General features: G+C 40.5%; 1 protein-coding gene across 1 annotated transcript in view; it reads left to right on the plus strand.

The window, feature by feature from the left end:
- LOC149445914 (solute carrier family 2, facilitated glucose transporter member 11-like) overlaps positions 1 to 22,312 on the plus strand; it is a 79,350-nt gene that overhangs the window by 25,747 nt on the left and 31,291 nt on the right. Inside the window, exons 5-11 of the mRNA XM_089653169.1 lie at positions 1,314 to 1,474; positions 1,555 to 1,679; positions 6,812 to 6,941; positions 7,092 to 7,240; positions 9,301 to 9,488; positions 12,809 to 12,919; positions 20,930 to 21,031. Coding sequence (XP_089509295.1) covers positions 1,314 to 1,474; positions 1,555 to 1,679; positions 6,812 to 6,941; positions 7,092 to 7,240; positions 9,301 to 9,488; positions 12,809 to 12,919; positions 20,930 to 21,031 — 966 coding nt within the window. The remainder of the gene's footprint in view (positions 1 to 1,313; positions 1,475 to 1,554; positions 1,680 to 6,811; positions 6,942 to 7,091; positions 7,241 to 9,300; positions 9,489 to 12,808; positions 12,920 to 20,929; positions 21,032 to 22,312) is intronic.

Genomic DNA, 22,312 nt, shown 5'->3' on the forward strand with positions numbered 1-22,312 from the left:
AATCCCCCCTATAGTAATTCATCCCCCATATAGTAATTCATCCCCCATAGTAATTCATCCCCCATAGTAATTCATCCCCCATATAGTAATTCATCCCCCACAGTAATTCATTCCCCATATAGTAATTCATCCCCCATAGTAATTCATCCCCCATATAGTAATTCATCCCCCATATAGTAATTCATCCCCCATAGTAATTCATCCCCCATATAGTAATTCATCCCCCATAGTAATTCATCCCCCATATAGTAATTCATCCCCCATATAGTAATTCATCCCCCATATAGTAATTCATCCCCCATATAGTAATTCATCCCCCATAGTAATTCATCCCCCATATAGTAATTCATCCCCCATATAGTAATTCATCCCCCATAGTAATTCATCCCCCATATAGTAATTCATCCCCCATAGTAATTCATCCCCCATATAGTAATTCATCCCCCATAGTAATTCATCCCCCATATAGTAATTCATCCCCCATAGTAATTCATCCTCCATATAGTAATTCATCCCCCATATAGTAAATCATCCCCCATACTAATTCATCCCCCATATAGTAATTCATCCCCCATAGTAATTCATCCCCCATAGTAATTCATCCCCCATATAGTAATTCATCCCCCATAGTAATTCATCCCCCATATAGTAATTCATCCCCCATATAGTAATTCATCCCCCATAGTAATTCATCCTCCATATAGTAATTCATCCCCCATATAGTAATTCATCCCCCATAGTAATTCATCCCCCATATAGTAATTCATCCCCCATAGTAATTCATCCCCCATAGTAATTCATCCCCCATATAGTAATTCACCCCCCATAGTAATTCATCCCCCATAGTAATTCATCCTCCATATAGTAATTCATCCCCCATATAGTAATTCATCCCCCATATTAATTCATCCCCCATATTAAGTCCCCAAGTCCCCCCTGTGTCAATTCACTTACCTTTGCTCCGCGCGTTCCTCTCGCCGTGTTCCCGCGCCGTTCCGGTGTAGCATGAAAATCTGTCTCCTATGAGGATCTGTCCCCCTCGACGTATCTGCGCATGTGCCAGTTTCAGGCATTAGCAGCCGATCGGCGATCTCCGGCACATGCGCAGATACGTCGAGGGGGACAGATCCGCATAGGAGACAGATTTTCATGCTACACCGGTCTTCAGGGCGGACTGTGAGAGGAGCCTAGCGGGAGCCTAGCTCCGCGGGCCGGATTAAAAGGTCCGCCGGGCCGTATACGGCCCGCGGGCTGTAGTTTGCCCATTGCTGTCCTAGACAATAGGTAATGATCACCTAAAACTTTTCTTCCAGTTTGTCAAGACATTCATCAATGACACATGGATATATCGATACGAGCTTCCAATAGCTGAGAGTGGTCTTAGGTTATTATGGTCCTTCATTGTAACATGTTACTGTATTGGCGGGCTACTTGGATCTCTGGCATCAGGATATTTAGCTTCCAGATTTGGCAAGTAAGTGCATTACAACCTATTTGCTATCATTACCAGAATGAAAGCAGTTTCTGATAATTACCATTGTTTCTTCATTACAGAAAGAAATGTCTGCTATGCAGTGACCTGATTCCTATTGCTGGAGCCCTCCTGTTTGGTCTCAGTTCCACTGCCAGGTCTTTTGAGATGATTCTGCTTGCACGCTTTTTGTATGGCATTAATGCAGGTATGGGTAGTCTGCTTAAAGTGGAGCTCAAGTCTTTTGTGAAAATATAAAAGTCAGCAACTACAAAAATTGCAGCTGTTGACTTTTAAAAAACAGCCACTCACCTGTCCCTTGATCCCACGGTTTGCTCACTGCATCTGGGTTCACTGGCCATCCTCTGTCTCTAGCGCCAGCATCTTAAATCTTAAGCGTGGGCACCGGGTTGTGATAGGCTGTGCGAGCAGTGCTGCGCATTGTGTATGGTCCTGCAGTCTTCTGGGCCCTGTCACATGTCCCAAAAGACTGTGGAGGAGAGAAGAACTTCTGCTTCCATTCACCTAGGCACTTGGAGTGTACTTGTCAAAATCTGGTACCCGCTCCACCCCTGCTCCCCAAATGTGCCAATTCTTAACATGGAGCAGGGGGACAAGTCCTTAAGGCGGAACATCCCCTTTAACTGTTGTTTTGTAAAATACACTACAAATATATTAGAAAAGCGCTCCTCAGGATGTAAATTTCATAGCATCAAAATGCAGACTATATACAGTTGTGTTCAAAATAATAGCAGTGTGTTGAAAAAAGTGAATAAAGCTCAAAATCCTTCTAATAGCTTTTATTTCCATACACACAAATGCATTGGGAACACTACACATTCTATTCCAAATCAAAACATGAAGAAAAATATATCACATTTGTGTTGTTCCTCTAAAAAAATTGAAGAAAAGTGAATATTAGACTGTTCAAAAAAATAGCAGTGTTTGTATTCTTCTTTACAAACTCAAACATTCACTATATAAACTGAAAAATGTTTGAAGATTTTGCTTTCCTTTGAATCACTTAATGAATATTTAGTTGTATAAGCACTGTTTCTGAGAACTGCTGTACATCTGTGTTGCATGGAGTCAACCAACTTCTGGCACCTGTGAAGAGGTATTCCAGCCCAGGATGATTGGACTACATTCCACAGTTCTTCTCTATTTCTTGGTTTTGCCTCAGAAACTGCATTTTTAATGTCACCCCACAAGTTTTCTATTGGATTAAGATCCGGGGATTGGGCTGGCCACTCCATAATGTCAATCTTGTTGGTCTGGAACCAAGATGTTGCACGTTTACTGGTGTGTTTGGGTCGTTGTCTTGTTGGAACACCCATTTCAAGGGCATTTCCTCTTCAGCATAAGGCAGCATGACCTCTTCAAGTATTCTGATGTATTCAAACTGATCCATGATCCCTGGTATGCGATAAATAGGCCCAACACCGTAGTATGAGAAACATCCCCATATCATGATGCTTGCACAACCATGCTTCACTGTCTTCACAGTGTACTGTGGCTTGAATTCAGTGTTTGGGGGTCATCTGACAAACTGTCTCCCGCCACTAGATCCAAAAAGAACAATCTTACTTTCATCAGTCCACAAAATGTTGCGCCATTTCTCTTTAGGCCAGTCAATGTGCTCTTTGGCAAATTGTAACCTCTTCAGCACGTCTTTTTTTCAACAATGGGACTTTGCGGGGGCTTCTTGCAGATAGCTTGGCTTCACATAGGCGTCTTCTAATTGTAACAGTACTCACAGGTAACTTTAGACCTTCTTTGATCTTCCTGGAGCTGATTGTTGGCTGAGTCCTTGCCATTTTGGCTATTCTTCTATCCATTCGAATGGTAATTTTTCGCTTTCTTCCTTGTCTTTCAGGTTTTGGTTGCCATTTTAAAGCATTTGGGATCATTTTAGCTGAGCAGCCTATCATTTTCTGCACTTCTTTATATGTTTTCCCCTCTCCAATCAACTTTTTAATCAAGGTACGCTGTTCTTCTAAACAATGTCTGGAACGACCCATTTTCCTCAGAATTTCAGAGAGAAATGCACTATAACAAGCATGTACAACATTTGCTGCCTTCCTTCCTTAAATAAGGGCAATAATTGCCACCTGTTTTTCAAAGAATGAATGACCTCACTAATAGAACTCCACACTGCTATTATTTTGAACATGCCCCTTTCAATTAGTGATTCAATTACACAGAATCAGCAGCATGCATGTCATGACTGTTGGGTCTGTTGGATTTCTATTACTCTACTACACCTGCTAGTAAATTATTTGCCATGTAGAAATATAATTTCTGCCAAAAACAGTGATTGATCAGGTTAGTGATGTCTGACTGCTATTATTTTGACCACAACTGTATAACAAAAAATCTTAATGTGCCAAAAAACTAATATGTGAAACTTATTCTCTCACCATCAAAATTAAAAATACATACAGTATATAACGTGCAACAAATATATATTAAATCTCATTCAATATATACCATTTATCCATATCCACTAATACATAAGTGACAATGTGTCCATCAAATAAGTGTGTTTAAACATCCATAAATAAATGTGCAAAAAAGTCCTTATTGTTATCTTTATAAATATCCGTGTTTGTAAACACCACCACACTGTGTAAAATCCACCACCGAACAAATTAAATGAACTCACCAGAGCTCTATGCTGGTACTATTATAAACCAGCTGATGAGCAGTGGCTCTGGGAGCAACAATCTAAAGGAATGCCAAAAGCCTCTACAACTCTGAGGATTAATCCTCGTATATGTATATAACACCGTATGCGTATCTATCAGTTGCATCAATTGGTGTCTATTGGTGCACGGTCATCAAATAGTAGTGAGACACAACAATCACGAATGAAACAATGAAGATTATAGTGGTGGTGTTTGCATAATCCTATGTACACTATATGGCCAAAAGTATTGGGACACCCCTCCAAATCATTGGATTCAGGTGTTCCAATCACCTCCATGGGCACAGATGTATAATATCAAGCACCTAGGCATGCAGACTGCTTCTACAAACATTTGGGAAAAAATGGGTCGCTCTCAGGAGCTAAGTGAATTCAAGCATTGTACAGTTATAGTTTGCCACCTGTGCAATAAGTCCATCCGTGAAATTTCCTTGCTACTAAATATTTCAAGGTCAACTGTTAGTTGACACAGAAGTTGTCAACTGTCCGTACAGCCAATAGCTAAAGATCTCCAAACTTTGTGTGGCATTCAGATTAGCACAACAACAGTGTGTACAGAGCTTCACGGAATGGGTTTACATGGCCGAGTAGCTGCATCCAAGCTTTACATCACCAAGTGCAATGCAAATAGTCAGATGCAGTGGTGTAAAGCACACTGCCACTCGACTCTAGAGCAGTGGAGATGTTTTTGCTGGAGTGATGGATCACTCTTCTCTGTCTGGCAATCTGATGGATGTGTGTGGGTTTGGCCATTGCCAGGAGAATGGTACTTGCCTGACTGCATTGTGCCAAGTGCAAAGTTTGGTGGAGGGGGATTATGGTGTGGGGTTGTTTTTCAGGGGTTGGGCTTGGCCCCTTAGTTACAGTGAAGGGAACTCTTAAGGTGTCAGCATACCAAGACATTTTGGACAATCTCATGCTCCCAACTTTGTGGGAACAGTTTGGGGATGGCCCCCTCCTGTTTCAACATGACTGCGCACCAGTGCACAAAACAAGGTCCATAAAGACATAGATGAGCGAGTTTGGGGAGGAGGAACTTGACTGAACTGCACAGAGTCCTGACCTCAACCCGATAGAACACCTTTGGGATAAATTAGAGCGGAGACTGTGAGCCAGGCCTTCTCATCTGACATGATTGCCTGACCTCACAAATGCACTTCTGAAAGAATGGTCAAACATTCCCATAGACACACTCCTAAACCTTGTGGAGAGCCTGCCCAGAAGAGTTGAAGCTGTTATAGCTGCAAAGGGTGGGCCAACTCAATATTGAACCCTACGGACTAAGACTGGGATGCCATTAAAGTTCATGTGTGTGTAAAGGCAGACGTCCCAATACTTTTGGCAATATAGTGTATACCGCACATCCATCATGAGCAGCCCCCACGATGGATGTGTGGTATACTACAAATTATTTTGTGTTATATACAGATGGTGAGATGTAGGCATAATATCATGGCATCATTTTTCTTTATCCAATTGAATATGTGTCATAGAATTCAAGGAAATAAATGTGTAGGGACAAAGTGTGTTTACAAATTTCAATATCATTCAGATTAATATAAGTAAGCTAAAAATAATTAAAATACAATGTAGAAAAGAATATATGAATTTAAGTTTTGACAGTAGATACGCTTTAACCTAAAAACTAATATTTCAGTTATAACTGAGATGTGCTAGCCTATTATATCTCTCCGACTTTATAATGATGGCCCTTTTTTCAAAGTTTTTGCCTCTGTTTTCAAGTACAGTTGACTTCCTTCTACTAAAAAGTGAATGTCGCCATTACAAAAACTACATTAACAATCCAGCAGTCAGAGTGAGACCCCCTTGTAATTGCTGTACTACATGCAGTCCTAGGTTACTAATGCAAAGATCTCACCATCATAGAGACACATAAAATTGTTAGTTGATTTAAATTATACCTGTTCTCTAAGAAATATATAAGATGTTGGACCTCTTTTGGAAAATACTAATTGCCAGGGTTCCCAGAACTAGTGTCCCCAGGTTTCCCCTCTTTTCCTGTTCTGATGACCATCCAAAATTTGGAATTTTCTTTCACTTTCACTCTTGTGATAATGATAAACAGTACAAATAGAGATGGTAACTCTCCCTAACAGGAACATAGACAATAAAAACGTGACAAGTTTTCTAATCCCTCTCTCCAAAACTAAAAAAATGTCTTTAGTTATAGTTTTATACTTTTTCTTAGATATACTGTATTTCTGATGGATTTCTCTTAAAATGTTTTAACCTTGTTTATTCTGTAACCCTCGGTGCACACTATTGTAGGCCATGCGGCCCACATTTGCTCAGGCACAGCAGCCCATTCATTTGAATGGGCTCCTGTGCTGCATTTCCTGCAGGAAAAAGTTGCATGCACCTTTCTAAAAATGCAGCCACAGGGAAACAGCATGGTCTTTTTGACCATGTGGTTTCCATGCGGTTCCCGCACCATAATCACACTTCGGGCTCAGATGTGTGGGGGTGCCATTCATCTGAATGGCACCCCCACGCATCTTACAAAAGCAGGGCTATTTGGCTGCAGGTGGTTACGGGTACGGGAGCAGGTGCAATTCCTGCAGGCGGTTGTGGGCTAGTGTGAACTGCGGGTAAATGATGTATTTACTTTTCAGGATTTGGGCTGAACATCCACTCTCGGTATGCAAGTGAAATAGCAGATAAAAAGATGCGTGGCTTTACTAACACCAGTATCTCTATATTTGTGACAACGGGGAAACTGACTGGGCAAATTCTTGGGCTAAGGTAAGTGAATCTTTTACAGTAGATAGCTTTCATGTGTTTTAATTATCTGTTATACTGTCAGATGGAATTCAATTTATTTTATTATGTGAGGGTATTTTGGGATATACAATATATACATTTTATAGTTTTGTTTTCTATGCTTACCTTTAGGGAGGTCCTAGGATTTGAATCAATATGGCCTCTTCTCTTGTCTGCCAGTGGGTTCTGGGCAATAATCCAATTACTTACCTTGCCTTTCTTTCCTGAGTCTCCACCATACCTTCTGATGGAAAAACAAGACAAGGATGGCTGTATACAAGGTATAGATGAAGATCCTTATATGTCCTACTTGTATAATTAATGATAGAGGTTTACTATGAAGTACTCCTAGGTTATTGTGGCTTTTGAGTTTGTTTTGCTGAAGACATCTTACTTGTTGAAAGACCACCAAGGAGGGGGCCAAGGAGCATGGGGGCATGGAGCCCAGGGGCTGGAGAGCATGGGAAGCCCAGAGAGCGGGAGGGGGGGGGAAGGAGCACGGGGGAGGGACGGAGAGCACATTATCCTTGTTCAATTTCTTTGGCTGAAAGTTTGATTCCATGTTCCTGACAGTTAATAATAGTGATGATATGGGATTGTGTTGCTCTGTATGACAATATATGTGATAATTTGGGAAAATTATTCTTGGCACTTTCACAATATCCGATTCATTTTATGTATCGCTCCACAAGTGGAATGCATATTATCCACATATAATGCGATTAAGAGCTTTAATGTGACTTTGAAGATGCATTTAACTTCTATATACCAAGATAACCACTACATGTGCTATATTGATATTAGTTATTTGTGTTAGTGGATGTACTTTGGACATAGTGGTGTAGACTTACCTATCTGGGGGATTATGGATGTTTTAAAGTTAATAACAAATACAGTATGATGTTTTTATGAGTGTCATTTTTGCATGAACTCAAATTTTTCTGTACAGTTGTTGTAAACCCTTACATATACTCAGTTACGTGACTGGCTTCATGTGATACACAGAGATAAAACAAATCCTCCTACATAAGTTGGACCTGTTTATCTGCAGCTTTCTCTTCTCTACATCCATTCAAAGTGCATAATTTATCAAGACTGTCTCAGAGTTCAGAAAAGGGGGGGTGCTGAAGTTAAACACTGCAGAGCTCAGTAAGAAGGGCTCTCAAAGCTGATTGGAGGGAAGGGACACACTCCTTCCACGCAGCACACAGGAACAGAGTTGGGGCTGTCAATCTGCTGGAATTCCCTTCCTCCGTCACCATTTTTCTCTTGATGTCAGGAAAATTTGTCATAAGTGATTCATGCTGACAGCAGAGGAACAAATTAGTAAACAGAAATGATGGTCACAACTGAGGCAAGTGCACACTATAGAAGGATATGCTTTGTTCATATTTCATGTCTGAGGTTTACAACCACTTTAAGTCTTTATTTAGAAATTTCTAGTCCAGTCCCTTATGAAAAATACCCAGGTTTCTATCTAGAAAAGAAAAGGATTTTTATTTTTGTGCAAATTAAAACTCCAGTTTCGTAGCTTACATATGACATACAGTATTTTTCACTGGTTGAATTTTAGAATGTCGGGGATTAAATTATAAATGTTGTTACAAGGATAGCGATGTACCAACTCAAATATAAAATGCTATTGAATAACTCAGCTTCTAAACTTTCTACAGCATATCCATTTTCAAACAAGAATCAATTTTTAAATAACAGCATAATAAGCTTTTTCTTTAATTTGTAATAAAAATTTAATCCAAAACTATCATAAATTGAGATTTTAGAAAGATCTAGAAATGTTATTTTTTTCAAAGCAATTTGAATTTCAAAACAGCTTTTTTTCCAGGTTACATAAATACAGTATTGCAGAGGCTATGTAAAATACAATAAATATGAACTTTTATAACTTAGAGAATAAGGTAACCAATAAAGAAAAAAAATCACACTTTTATAGTTAGAATATAGAAGAACAAATACCGCTTTAATTTCGGGTAAAGGTTGCCACTTCCCCTCATAACGTACAATTTAACCAAAACCTCTAATGGGATTTTGAAAGCAACCAAAAATTTACAAAAAAAGTCAAATGATATCATAAACCAGCCACATTAAATGCAACATATGTTAAAAATGTATACACAATGCATATGTCATTGTTTAAAGTGTATAAAAACAATGTCTTTGACTTAACACAATGTGATACACTCAGTTTGATTTGCGCTGTAAATTTTTGGTTGCCCCCATCAGAGGTTTTGGTTAATTTTTAGTTAGAATTATACTGAAAAAATAAGGAAATTTTAACTTTAAAAATAAAAAAAATATTCACATAGATCCCTCATTTCCTTAGCCCTGAAACAGCTCTGGGGAGACAGAGACCACCAAAAGGAGATTGACGATATGTTAAAGGAGCAAGCAGCTCGCAGAAGTGGGCGGAGCCTGGGTGTCCTGGAGCTTCTGAAAGAGCGCTCCGTGCGCTGGCAGCTATATATGCTCCTTGCCTTGACGATAACTCTGCAGCTCTGTGGGATCAATGCAGTAAGTCTCCGGTTGCTACATATTATATTGACTAGCATCCCTATCTGCATTTTATATATACACTATGGGGGAAAATGTGGTGCAGCTCTGCATAGAAACCAATTCAGCTTCCAGGTTGTATTGTCAAAGATTCATTGAACAAGCTGAAGTTAGAAGCTGACTGGCTCCCATGCACAGTTGCACCAGATTCTGAGTGCTCCAGATTTAGTAAATTTCTCCCTATTTTGCCAAAAGAATTGGGATACCTGCCTTTACACACACATGAACTTTAACTGCATCCCAGTCTTAGCCCGTAGGGTTCAATATTGAGGTGGCCCACCCTTTGCAGCTATAACAGCTTCAACTCTTCTGGGAAGGCTGCCCACAAGATTTAGGTGTGTGTCTATGGGAATGTTTGACCATTCTTTCAGAAGAACATTCTTGAGGTCAGGCACTGATGTCGGACAAGAAGGCCTGTCTCGTAGTCTCCGCTCTAATTCATCCCAAAGGTGTTCTATCAGGTTGAGGTCAGGACCCTCCACCCCAAACTCACTCATCCATGTCTTTATAGACCTTGCTTTGTGCACTGGTCTTCAGTCATGTTGGAACAGGGAGGGGCTATCCCCAAACTGTTCCCACAAAGTTGTGAGCATGAAATTGTCCAAAATGTCTTGGTATGCTGACACCTTAAAGAGTTCCCTGAAAAACAACCACACACCATAATCCCCCATTCGCAAAACTTCACACTTGTCATAATGCAGTCAGGCAAGTACCGTTCTCCTGGCAACCACCAAACCCAGACATGTCCATAGTATTGCCAGACAGAGAAGCGTGATTAGTCACTCCAGAGAATACGTCTCCATTGCCCTAGAGTCCAGTGGTGGTGTACTTTACACCACTGCATCCAAAGCTTTGCATTGCACTTGGTGATGTAAGACTTGGATGCAGCTGCTCGGCCATGGAAACCCATTCCATGGTGTTGGGACGTACGGGGACGGAACGCCTGGAAATTTGAAAATGACAAAAAGTGACATTCACTAAAATCACTAAAATGACATAGTAAAACATTACTGTATCAAACCATTTCACATACATTTTGTCCCTAGTGCTTTGCCCTGTGCCCTGCCTGCATTTTTACTGTTCTTTCTGCCTGGAAACTGAGAAACGTCCATGGCACCCAAAAAGCGTCCCTTTAGGTGAAAAGCGGTTTTAGACCAGCTAGAGAACAGCAATAGTAAATTAGAACCACTTGCAGAATTGAGTGATAATGATTCGTGGGGAAATTCATCATCAGACACTGAAAACGATTTTGCAACTTTGCTCAGTGATGTGCGAACTTGGTGCTATATTTGAAATTGCAGTGTTTTTGGTTTGATTATATTATTGAATTAAATGTATTATTATAATTTTTTATGATTATTTATTAAATTATAATTTATGATTTCGTGTTTCAATCTTTAACATTCCCGGGATGTTTAACAGACTCTTGTTCGGACAGATTTCAGCGAGTTATTCCTAAAAATTACAGGCCTACAATAAAAAAAATACATATTTCCATGCAACAAAATGTACCGCTTTGAGCACAGAAATATGGACATAATCAGACCACTAGGGAGGTTAAGTTTGCATTAGCGCATTAGAGATACAGTAATATAAACACTTTTTTTAAAATAAAGTTTAATAATGAAAAGGTAAAAATGGTGCAAATAAAATATTTACAGAAAAAGGGTATTACAAAGAAACAGTAATGCAACAGCGAGACAAAACAAGTAAAAAATGAAAATACTTGCAAGTCCTGGTTTACAGAGTCCAATGAATAAGCAAGACGGTACAGTGGCTCTCACAAGTCCTGTTAGGTGTCCCTTGGTTTGATGTTAAATGAGAGCCCCCAACTGTAGTTGCAGTCACTTTTTCTGGACCTCAAAGGGAAGTCTAAAGAAATGACTTGCCAAATCTTCTGGTCTACAGTGTGGCAGCCGGGATGTCACTGTGTTTACAACCATGTTCCAGATACAGTTTCTATAGCTATTGATATCTTTGAAAACCTACAGATTACTGTCTGATAACTTGCATATTATTGTCCAGCATTGAATTATCTTCACAATAAATATAAATTTGACAGGTTTCAGATGTGCATTTCACCTAGGAGAGGTGGGCTGGTTCTGCTCCCAGTACCCCTAGGGTAGCGGTGTTTGGGCTCAAAATGCTACTACTTAATTGATGGAGGTACAGTAAATATGTCCTTATTCTGGCTGTACTCTTAGTACTTCAGAAGTTATGAAATACGCTTGGATTATGGATTCTACCAAGAGGACAAGGCAGAAATGTGTATTTCTACAGACTCCTGCTAAAGTATTTAAGACAAGGGTGATCTGGCTAGACCTCTGTTTGTTTTCCTGGGTTGCTTAAGCTTGCAAATTTGACAGTTTTACAAGGGTACCTAGACTGAGTTGGGTATTGGTTAATGGACAAGGGCTGATAAGAAGGACCTGGCATCAATTAACAGTCCTGGGGGAATGTAAAAGGGGACCTCCGCTGCTATTAGGTCTCTTGTTGTTATATACTGTCATGGCTGAATTCTGAACAACATGGCATTTATGCCCTGTCATACAGCTTTGTGAGGGGCCCAGTACGCGTTACAATTACATAGCTCTGCATAGAAACCAATCAGCTTCAAGGTTTTCTTTCTTTGTAAAACTTCATTGAACAAGCTTAAGTTAGGTTAAGTTTGGTGCAGCTCTGCATAAAAACCTAAACCTAAAGCTAGAAGTTTGAAGCTGATTGCCTACCATGCATAGCTGCACCAGATTTTGTGCTCTCCAGTTTTACTAAATCAACCCCGTAGTGTAATGTGATGGCAGCAGATACATACTGATATATTTTTATATTCTAAAATAGGTATAACATTAATTGCTCTTCTAAGATTGGTAACTGAATCTAACTTTTAGACCAATTACACATTCATTAAATTTGCACTGGATTTTTATTTAGATTAGATCAGAATTTTTGATCATTTTTATGAATATTATTTTTCTATGATGTCACTTATGGGTTTGCTGTTTTGCCCATCTATCATGTTAATCTGAATCTCAAGTCAGTACAACTGCATTGAAAACATTAGAAAATATCCAAAAACATTTTCTTAGTTCAAAAAAAAGTTATTGGATGCTGATGGGGAACTGTATGAATTCCTGTTAATGAGATATATCAGCAACAGTTTTACTGCTACTCTATAAATATACAGTGTTCTGTGAGCGCTAACTTGATAAAAACTGTATATAAAGTACAATTTATACACATGAGACATAACAGTGTATAATTATGTCTGTTTTTTTTTTTAGATTTTTTTCTATGCTGTTGAAGTATTCAAAGCTGCTGGCTTTCCTGATGCGCAGATTCCCTACCTGACAGTTGGTGTAGGATTGTGTGAGTCCACATCAGTGATTCTATGTGTAAGTGATGTGAGCAACACTTTTGCTGCATTTCAGTGAAGAAAATTGACATTTAATGGAAAACCAAAAAGACAGAGCCTTATAGGGAAGCCAGGTGCGGGTTCCTCTAGCAATCAGCATTGGAATGGTTGATGAAGGTCCAGAGCAGTGAAGCTCCCCACCGGATCCCAAGGCCTTGTATGTGGCGTCAATACACACTTTTACAGTTCTTACCAGGGATGGACTGACAACTCATGGAGCCCCCAGGCAATAGGGGATCATGGGGCCCCTTTGTCCTTGCCCAAACTCAAAAAAAGCTTATGAAAAAGGCACCAGGAGCATCTCATGGGGCCTTGGGCAGTGCCCGAGTTTCCAAATGGTCAGTCCGCCCCTGGTTCTTACACAGGTTACTAAATAAGATGAACCTGGAAGGTTTCAAATAACTAAAGGTGCCTCTGATGGCTTGTTCATTAGGGTCCAGGCTGGAGCGTCGCCCCTTTATTTTATACCTGTCAGACCTGAAATATGCCTAAGTATATCAGACATTGAGATATTTAATCAGAGCATGCTTGTTGCAGGCCAGTGACTCACTGTCACTGATTTACTAATGGATTTGAGAATGTTCAAACCTCATCATATCACGACTCGATTACTGCAACTCCCTCCTTACTGGCCTGCCTCGCCGCTGGCTATCCCCGCTTCAGTCGATCCTGAATACGGCAGCCAGACTCATTCACCTTTCCAACCGCTCCATCTCCGCCACCCCTCTCTGCCAATCCCTCCACTGGCTTCCGATTGCGCAAAGGATCAAATTCAAAATCCTAACACTGACGTTCAAAGCCGTCCACCACACTGCCCCGAACTACATCACTAACGTAATATCCAAGTACCGCCCATCACGCACACTCCACTCCTCACAAGACCTCCTTCTCTCTAGTTCCCTGGTCTCCTCCTCCCATGCCCGCCTCCAGGACTTCTCCAGGGTGTCACCCATCCTCTGGAACTCCCTGCCCCAACCCATCAGATTATCACCTACTCTCCTCTCCTTTAGGCGCACCCTGAAAACCCATCTCTTCAGGGAAGCCTACCCCACCCCCTGCTAACTTGCCGACCTTCTCCACTCTTCCTACCACTCCATCCCCCACAGCTATCTCCTCCTGTACCACTATCCCCTCCCTCCTAGATTGTAAGCTCGAAAGAGCAGGGCCCTCGATCCCCTCATGTTTTGCATTGTATTGTTATTGTTCTGTCCCCCTTTGTAATGTACAGCGCTGAGCTAACTATCGGCGCTTTATAAATACTGTATAATAATAATAATAATGTTCATCTAATAGTAGAGGCAAGTAATCATTACTTCAATCTTCCAATCAGTTGAATAGCAAATTCCTCTTCATTTTGAATATCCAATCATGTGCAGGCAAAAAAAGTAAACTGGAATTTTCTTTTCACATGTTTGATAATTGAAGTAAATCAACCTCGTTATGATAAGAATGAGAGCCATGGAACTTCAATAACAAGCTATCAGTGTTACAAGTTAGCCTGCAGTTTCTTGTTTGTGTTCTTACCTCCTTGCTGCAGTCCTGTTCCTGATCCCTTCACATGTGTTTGTCTGTGCTCACCTATGGGCATCATCTGCTGTTCTCTGGGTTTTATTTCCTTCCCTTCCATCACTTCCTGGCCCGCCTCCTTGTTTGCCTGCCTATATAAGACATGCACAGTCTAGGCCACTTTGCCTGAGCAACTTCCTAGTTGTCTGAGCTCCTGTGTGTTGCTATTGCCTATATCCTGCATTGACTACTCGTGTACTGACCCCGGCTTTGTTCTCTAACTGCTTGTTTTCTGCCCATCCTGACCTCAGCTAGTCTATCAGATTTCTGTTTGTCTCCTCCCATTGTATTCTGCTCCTGAGAGCGGTCTCCTCATCCTCACCTGGGTGTACCCGGGGGCCGTGACCTGGTCCCAGCTTGCTGCAGGTCCATCCCCACCATCAGGGGCTCTGGTGAAGAAGCAGGCTGGGCTTAGACCCTGGGGAACCCCAAGTTGACTATCTACAAGGGCTCACTAGCACAGGTGCTGACAATCAGTGCTTTTAATTATTCAGTACTTTCAGTTTTTCAGTCCAGTGCGATTCTACACATATGTCACTGCATAGTTGTTAGGAAAAACCGGAGGTGGATTAATTTTTTGATACAGTAATGTGTATAAATATGTATTGTACGTTTTACTGACTTCTTAAACGTCACGTGAGGAACTCAAGATGATGGGCACATGTGCCCAGGTAGAGACACTGATGCCTGAGACTCCAGCCTGACTATTAAATGTGAGACGTTCACTTGGAAGCACACCAAGGATGTACAGATCTCAGATAAATGCATAGTCTGGTCACAGGCCATGGTCAGTGACAGATTCACTGTTCAACAGGTAAAAAGTTTTGGGCATAAAATTAGCTAATCTTACATAATTTTGGGGTGCTGAAAACGAAAATGACCCTAAAAAATGTTGATTGGCTCTAGTTTCCATGATATATTCACCCATCTAATGACGTAAGCCATTCAAAATTATGATGCAACTTCAGCTGCATATTGCGCAATTGATACTGGTGACCAATAGAAAATTGCATGTATACTGAGATGATGCAATATTAGCCTTTAATTGCATCACTTCACTGCATAAAAGCTGCAGTATCTGTAGCTGATTGTAGTTCGACAGCATCTTTACATTTCGTTTTATGCTTATATAGGCTACTCAGTAATGCCTTGAACTTGTGTGAATAAAGCAGATAATTTCTGCTATATCTGCGGTGAAATAACTTTTATCTCACAAAAAAGGAGGATAACAGGAATGATTAAGAAAGCCTACAACTTGTATTTTGGCTGCAAGATAGGAGACCAGGACAAGAGCTGGGCACCACATATATGCTGCAATTCTTGTGGGACGGCACTGGAACAATGGTTGAATGGAAAAAAGGCATCTATGCCTTTCGCTGTGCCAATGATTTGGAGAGAGCCAACAGATCATGTTAGTAATTGTTACTTTTGTATGGTGCCTCCAATTGTAAAAGGGCTAAATAAGAAGAAAAAGTTATCTGTGCACTATCCAAATATTCCATCGGCAATGGACAAGAATAAAGCAGGTTTCAAGTACCTGATTAGCAAATTTCCAGCACTTAGTGCTGCAAAAATAAATGAAGGAGTCTTTGTTGGGCCACAGATTCGTAAACTTATTCATGATGATGAGTTTCTTTCTCTGTTGTGTGGAAAGGAAAAGGCTGCCTGGACAGCATTTGTATCAGTGACATCAAATTTTCTTGGAAACAATAAAACACCAGACTACAAGAAAGTGGTAGAAAAACTCATCCAGACTTACAGAAATCTGGGTTGCAACATGTCTCTAAAAATTCATTTTCTACATTCGCATCTGGATTTTTTCCCACCAAACTGTGGAGCAGTGAGTGATGAACACGGAGAGCGCTTCCATCAAGACATTGCAGCTATGGAAAGAAGATATCAAGGTAAATGGAGCCCATCAGTGCTTGCTGACTATTGCTGGACAGTTGTAAGAGATAGCCCTTTCCTCGAATACAAGAGAAAAGCCAAGAGAAGCAAAACCGACACAAACTGAAGACAAAACTAGTGAGAATCCTAAGTATTAAAATGATTCAACTTAGCTTATGGCTATAATTTTTCTTGGTAATCCTATGCAATATATTATGCCATTTAGGCTTTGTTATGTAGTCAATATCACTTGCTTTATATTTGTGGAAAGACATCTATCTATATAATTATTGTGCATTATGTAGTCATTACGCCTATAGTAGAAAACTTTCCGTTTACAGAAAAACTAGAGCCAATTGACAAATTTCATTGTTATATTTGAACTCAGAATGTGAAATTCATTAAGAAATGGATCCTTTTGTTTCCAAAACTGGCAAAAAATAAAAATTTGTTGAACAGTATATCAGCAAAACACCAAATCATTTGCAAAATCAAAGCCAGTAACAGGCAGAGGTCAGGAACATACAGGCAGTGAGGTAACAAACAGCATCTTGGTCAGCAGCCCAACAAAAGTAAGAAGGATAACCAGTAAATATAGGCAGACAAGAAAAATTCCAAATGCTCATGCGCCTGGGCAGGGACAACCTTACGACTAGACTTCTATGCTCTACTAAGCCTTCAAATAAGTTTTAATAGATACTTTTCGCCAAATCACTTGCAAAATCAAAGCCAGTAAAAGGTAGAGGTCAGCACCATGCAGGCAGTGAGGTAACAATCAGCATCTTTGTCAGGAGTCCAACAAATACAGTCAGGTCCATAAATATTGGGACATCGACACAATTCTAACATTTTTGGCTCTATACACCACCACAATGGATTTGAAATGAAACAAACAAGATGTGCTTTAACTGCAGACTGTCAGCTTTAATTTGAGGTTATTTACATCCAAATCAGGTGAACAGTGTAGGAATTACAACAGTTTGCATATGTGCCTCCCACTTGTTTAGGGACCAAAAGTAATGGGACAATTGGCTTCTCAGCTGTTCTATGACCAGGTGTGTGTTATTCCCTCATTATCCCAATTACAATGAGCAGATAAAAGGTCCAGAGTTCATTTCAAGTGTGCTATTTGCATTTGGAATCTGTTGCTGTCAACTCTCAAGATGAGATTCAAAGAGCTGTCACTATCAGTGAAGCAAGCCATCATTAGGCTGAAAAAATAAAACAAATCCATCAGAGAGATAGCAAAAACATTAGGTGTGGCCAAAACAACTGTTTGGAACATAAAACTTAAAACTTAAAAAGAAGGAACGCACCGGTGAGCTCAGCAACACCAAAAGACCCGGAAGACCATGGAAAACAACTGTGGTGGATGACCGAAGAATTCTTTCCCTGGTGAAGAAAACACCCTTCACAACAGTTGGCCAGATCAAGAACACTCTCCAGGAGGTAGGTGTATGTGTGTCAAAGTCAACAATCAAGAGAAGACTTCACCAGAGTGAATACAGAGGGTTCACCACAAGATGGAAACCATTGGTGAGCCTCAAAAACAGGAAGGCCAGATTAGAGTTTGCCGAACAACATCTAAAAAAGCCTTCACAGTTCTGGAACAACATCCTATGGACAGAGGAGACCGAGATCAACTTGTACCAGAGTGATGGGAAGAGAAGAGTATGAAGAAGGAAAGGAACTGCTCATGATCCTAAGCATACCACCTCGTCAGTGAAGCATGGTGGTGGTAGTGTCATGGCGTGGGCATGTATGGCTGCCAATGGAACTGATTCTCTTGTATTTATTGATGATGTGACTGCTGACAGAAGCAGCCGGATGAATTCTGAAGTGTTTCGGGAATATTATCTGCTCATATTCAGCCAAATGCTTCACAACTCATTGGACGCTGCACAGTGCAGATGGACAATGACCCAAAGCATACTGCAAAAGCAACCAAAGAGTTTTTTAAGGGAAAGAAGTGGAATGTTATGCAATGGCCAAGTCAATCACCTGACCTGAATCCGATTGATCATGCATTTCACTTGCTGAAGACAAAACTGAAGGGAAAATGCTCCAAGAACAAGCAGGAACTGAAGACAGTTGCAGTAGAGGCCTGGCAGAGCATCACCAGGGATGAAACCCAGCGTCTGGTGATGTCTATGCGTTCCAGGCTTCAGGCTGTAATTGACTGCAAAGGATTTGCAACCAAATATTAAAAAGTGAAAGTTTGATTTATGATTATTATTCTGTCCCATTACTTTTGAGCCCTTAACAAGTGGGAGACACATACAGTTGTGTCCAAAATTATTCAACCCCCACTGAAATTGAGTGTTTTGGCCAGTTTGACATTGCTTTTGATCATTCAGTCATCTTGCTTACATTTACATTAAAGAGGCACTTGTAGGTCAGACAAATATAACATAACAGTTATAATGAAATAACCACAAATGTCTTTTCTGTGCTCACAGCATTATCAGTTTTATTCAACCCCCAAGTGACATTCAATCTTAGTACTTAGTACAGCATCCTTTTACAGTTATAACAGCTTTTAAACGTGAAGCATAGCTTGACACAAGTGTCTTGCAGCGATCTACGGGTATCTTCGCCCATTCTTCATGGGCAAAGGCCTCCAGTTCAGTCACATTCTTAGGCTTGCGCACTGCAACTGCTTTCTTTAAGTCCCACCAGAGGTTCTCAATCGGATTTAAGTCTGGTGACTGCGATGGCCACTCCAAAATGTTCCAGCCTTTCCTCTGCAACCATGCTCTAGTGGACTTGGAGGTATGCTTGGGATCATTGTCCTGTTGAAAGGTCCAACGTCTCCCAAGCCTCAGGTGTGTGACGGACTGCATCACGTTTCCATCCAATATCTCCTGGTACTGAAGAGAATTCATGGTACCTTGCACACGCTGAAGCTTCCCTGTACCTGCAGAAGCAAAACAGCCCCAAAGCATGATTGACCCTCCACCATGCTTCACAGTAGGCAAGGTGTTCTTTTCATCATAGGCCTTGTTCTTCCTCCTCCAAACATAGCGTTGATCCATGGGCCCAAACAGTTCTAATTTTGTTTCATCAGTCCACAGAACACTATCCCACAACTTTTGTGGTTTGTCCACATGGCTTTTGGCATACTGCAGTCGACTCTTCTTATTCTTTGGAGACAGCAAGGGGGTACGCCTGGGAGTTCTGGCACGGAGGCCTTCATTACGCAGTGTGCGTCTTATTGTCTGGGCTGAAACTTCTGTACCCACATCTGACAAATCTTTTCTCAGTTCCTCAGCAGTCACACGGGGACTTCTCTCCACTCTACGCTTCAGGTAGCGCACAGCAGTCGAAGTCAGCATCTTCTTTCTGCCACGACCAGGTAGCGTTTCAACAGTGCCCTTTGCCTTGAATTTGCGAATGATGCTTCCTAAGGTGTCTCTTGGTATGTTTAACATCTTTGCAATCTTCTTATAGCCATTGCCCTTCCTGTGAAGAGAAATCACCTCTTCTCTTGTCTTCCTGGACCATTCTCTTGCCTTCACCATGTTTGTAACCACACCAGTAAATGTCTAGAAGGAGCTGAGTATCACAGTCATTTTAAAGCTGCCTAATTGGTGCTTATTATGCTTGATTGCTGCTCGGTGACATCCACAGGTGTTTTCAATACCTGATGGAAAGCACCTGTATGAACCTCTGTTCTTCAGAGTGGTAGTCTTTAAGGGGTTGAATAATTGTGGCAATGAAGAAACCACATAAGAACCATTTACTACTGTATTACATAAACAATTGATGTCATTTTAGTTGCATTTGGGTAGTTACAACGTCCTTGTAGGATTTGATTCTGAATACAATTCCAAATGTACACTATAGTCCCTAAACCCCTTTACAGCATTGGGGGTTGAATAATTTTGGACACAACTGTATGCAAACTGTTGTAATTCCTACACCGTTCACCTGATTTGGATGTAAATACCCTCAAATTAAAGCTGTCAGTCTGCAGTTAAAGCACATCTTATTCGTTTCATTTCAAATCCACTGTGGTGATGTATAGAGCCAAAAAAGTTAGAATTGTGTTGATGTCCCAATAGTTATGGACCTGACTGTATATAACAGATTTTTCGATAGCCTTGGATCTCTAATTAAACAAGTGGGGAACCCTTATATTTTATTATGTGTCATCAAATTTTTCCATTCTGGGATTCAAATAAAACATACTTTTCCTAACTCCTCCTGGCAGAACAGCTAAAGAGGTATATAGTGCATGCTATATATAAAAGCATAGAGCATCAGAAAAAGCACACAGTACTGTACACATTTTGAGAAAACCAGTACAGCACAACTGGTACTCATACACATGAAAACAATGAGGAACAATTCTCCTCGTACATTTTAAATCTCGATAAGATAGAAGAAACATACAGTATATACCAAGGCTGTACTCACAGACAAACTAAAAAAATAATACAAAATAACATTTATTTCTAAAAATGCAAATATAGGACATTTAACAATTAGCTTTTAAAGCATTTGCATTCACTGCACACATATTCTTCTGTTATAGAGTCTGGTGGTTGATCGCTTTGGCAGAAGAGTTTTCCTGCTGGCTGGCTATACATCAATGGTCTTAGCGTTGGGGCTTCTAACTCTGACAATCTCATTACAGGTAAATATACTTATTGCTATGCAAATATAATTTGTGCAGCACAGCTGAAAATGTCACGGAACACTGAAAACTGATTTATGCACTACTTAATAAGCTAGAAGGAACAGGGGTTAGACTTGCCGGATAAGGATTTGAAGGATGAAAGGAGGGGTATTATCGCACACTATGAAAAAGTGGCAAGGCAAAAGAAACAATGCCACAGTGTGCTTTCTTGTACAACTTGCAGGATCCTGTTCAAAAGATTTAAATAAGGCCTCTTAGAAATTCTGTATATAGCCCTACAGAACCGACAGTGCACAGAACACATGTGCTTTTCTGCTGTTTCACTGCAAACAGGAAACTTTATTATTCAGAGAAAAGACATAGAGTTTACCATAGATGCAGCTAGAAACTTATAAACACTGCCATCTACTGATCAAAAAATATATCTCTACTGAATACCGATGTAGTTGTTGCACAAAATACATGAACGCTGTATTCCAACACGCCCAGTCAACAACTACTCGTTATTTAGTCCCATTTCTGATCTCAGTTCAATAAATCTGTTTCTTGTAAGTGTTTCTTACTTTTGGTCCCATAACAAGTGGGAGGCACATATGCAAACTGTTGTAATTCCTACACCGTTCACCTGATTTGGATGTAAATACCCTCAAATTAAAGCTGACAGTCTGCAGTTAAAGCACATCTTGTTCGTTTCATTTCAAATCCATTGTGGTGGTGTATAGAGCCAAAAATGTTAGAATTGTGTCGATGTCCCAATATTTATGGACCTGACTGTAGCTTTTTGAATGGCATAAGACCAACTGAGCAAGTGCTTAGGTCACCTGCCCAATCAGAGTCCACATATCCTGCAAGGTTCAAATCACCAACTGCAGAAATCTTCAGACTCAAGCCTTTTGTTTGTTTGATAAATCTCATGACTCTTGATTGATGACCAGTCTCTTCAATGTGGTTAACTCACAGGCATACAAAGAAGTGACATGGCAGCTGCAATGCCTGGACATGTAGTGGTTGCAATAAAAAAGCAATCTCCCCACTGCTTGTCTGTACGGATCATTAGTAGGAAGAAGATCCACATACCCTTCTATTTTTCGGTATGCTGTGTCCATGCTTCTTTGGCTTTAGTCATGCCAAACTGCTGAAGCACTGCCTCCATTTTAGATTTCTGATTTAACATGAAGCTGACATATTCTTTACACTGTACATGAATTCCTAAGTAATGTGTCACATCTCCATGATCGTTAGTCTCAAAATGCTGGTTGAGCACTGCAATCAACTTTG

This window comes from Staurois parvus, unplaced genomic scaffold (genome assembly GCF_062004578.1).
Source record: "Staurois parvus isolate SC_StPar_1 unplaced genomic scaffold, SC_StPar_1.0 ptg000704l, whole genome shotgun sequence".
Lineage (NCBI taxonomy): Eukaryota > Metazoa > Chordata > Amphibia > Anura > Ranidae > Staurois > Staurois parvus.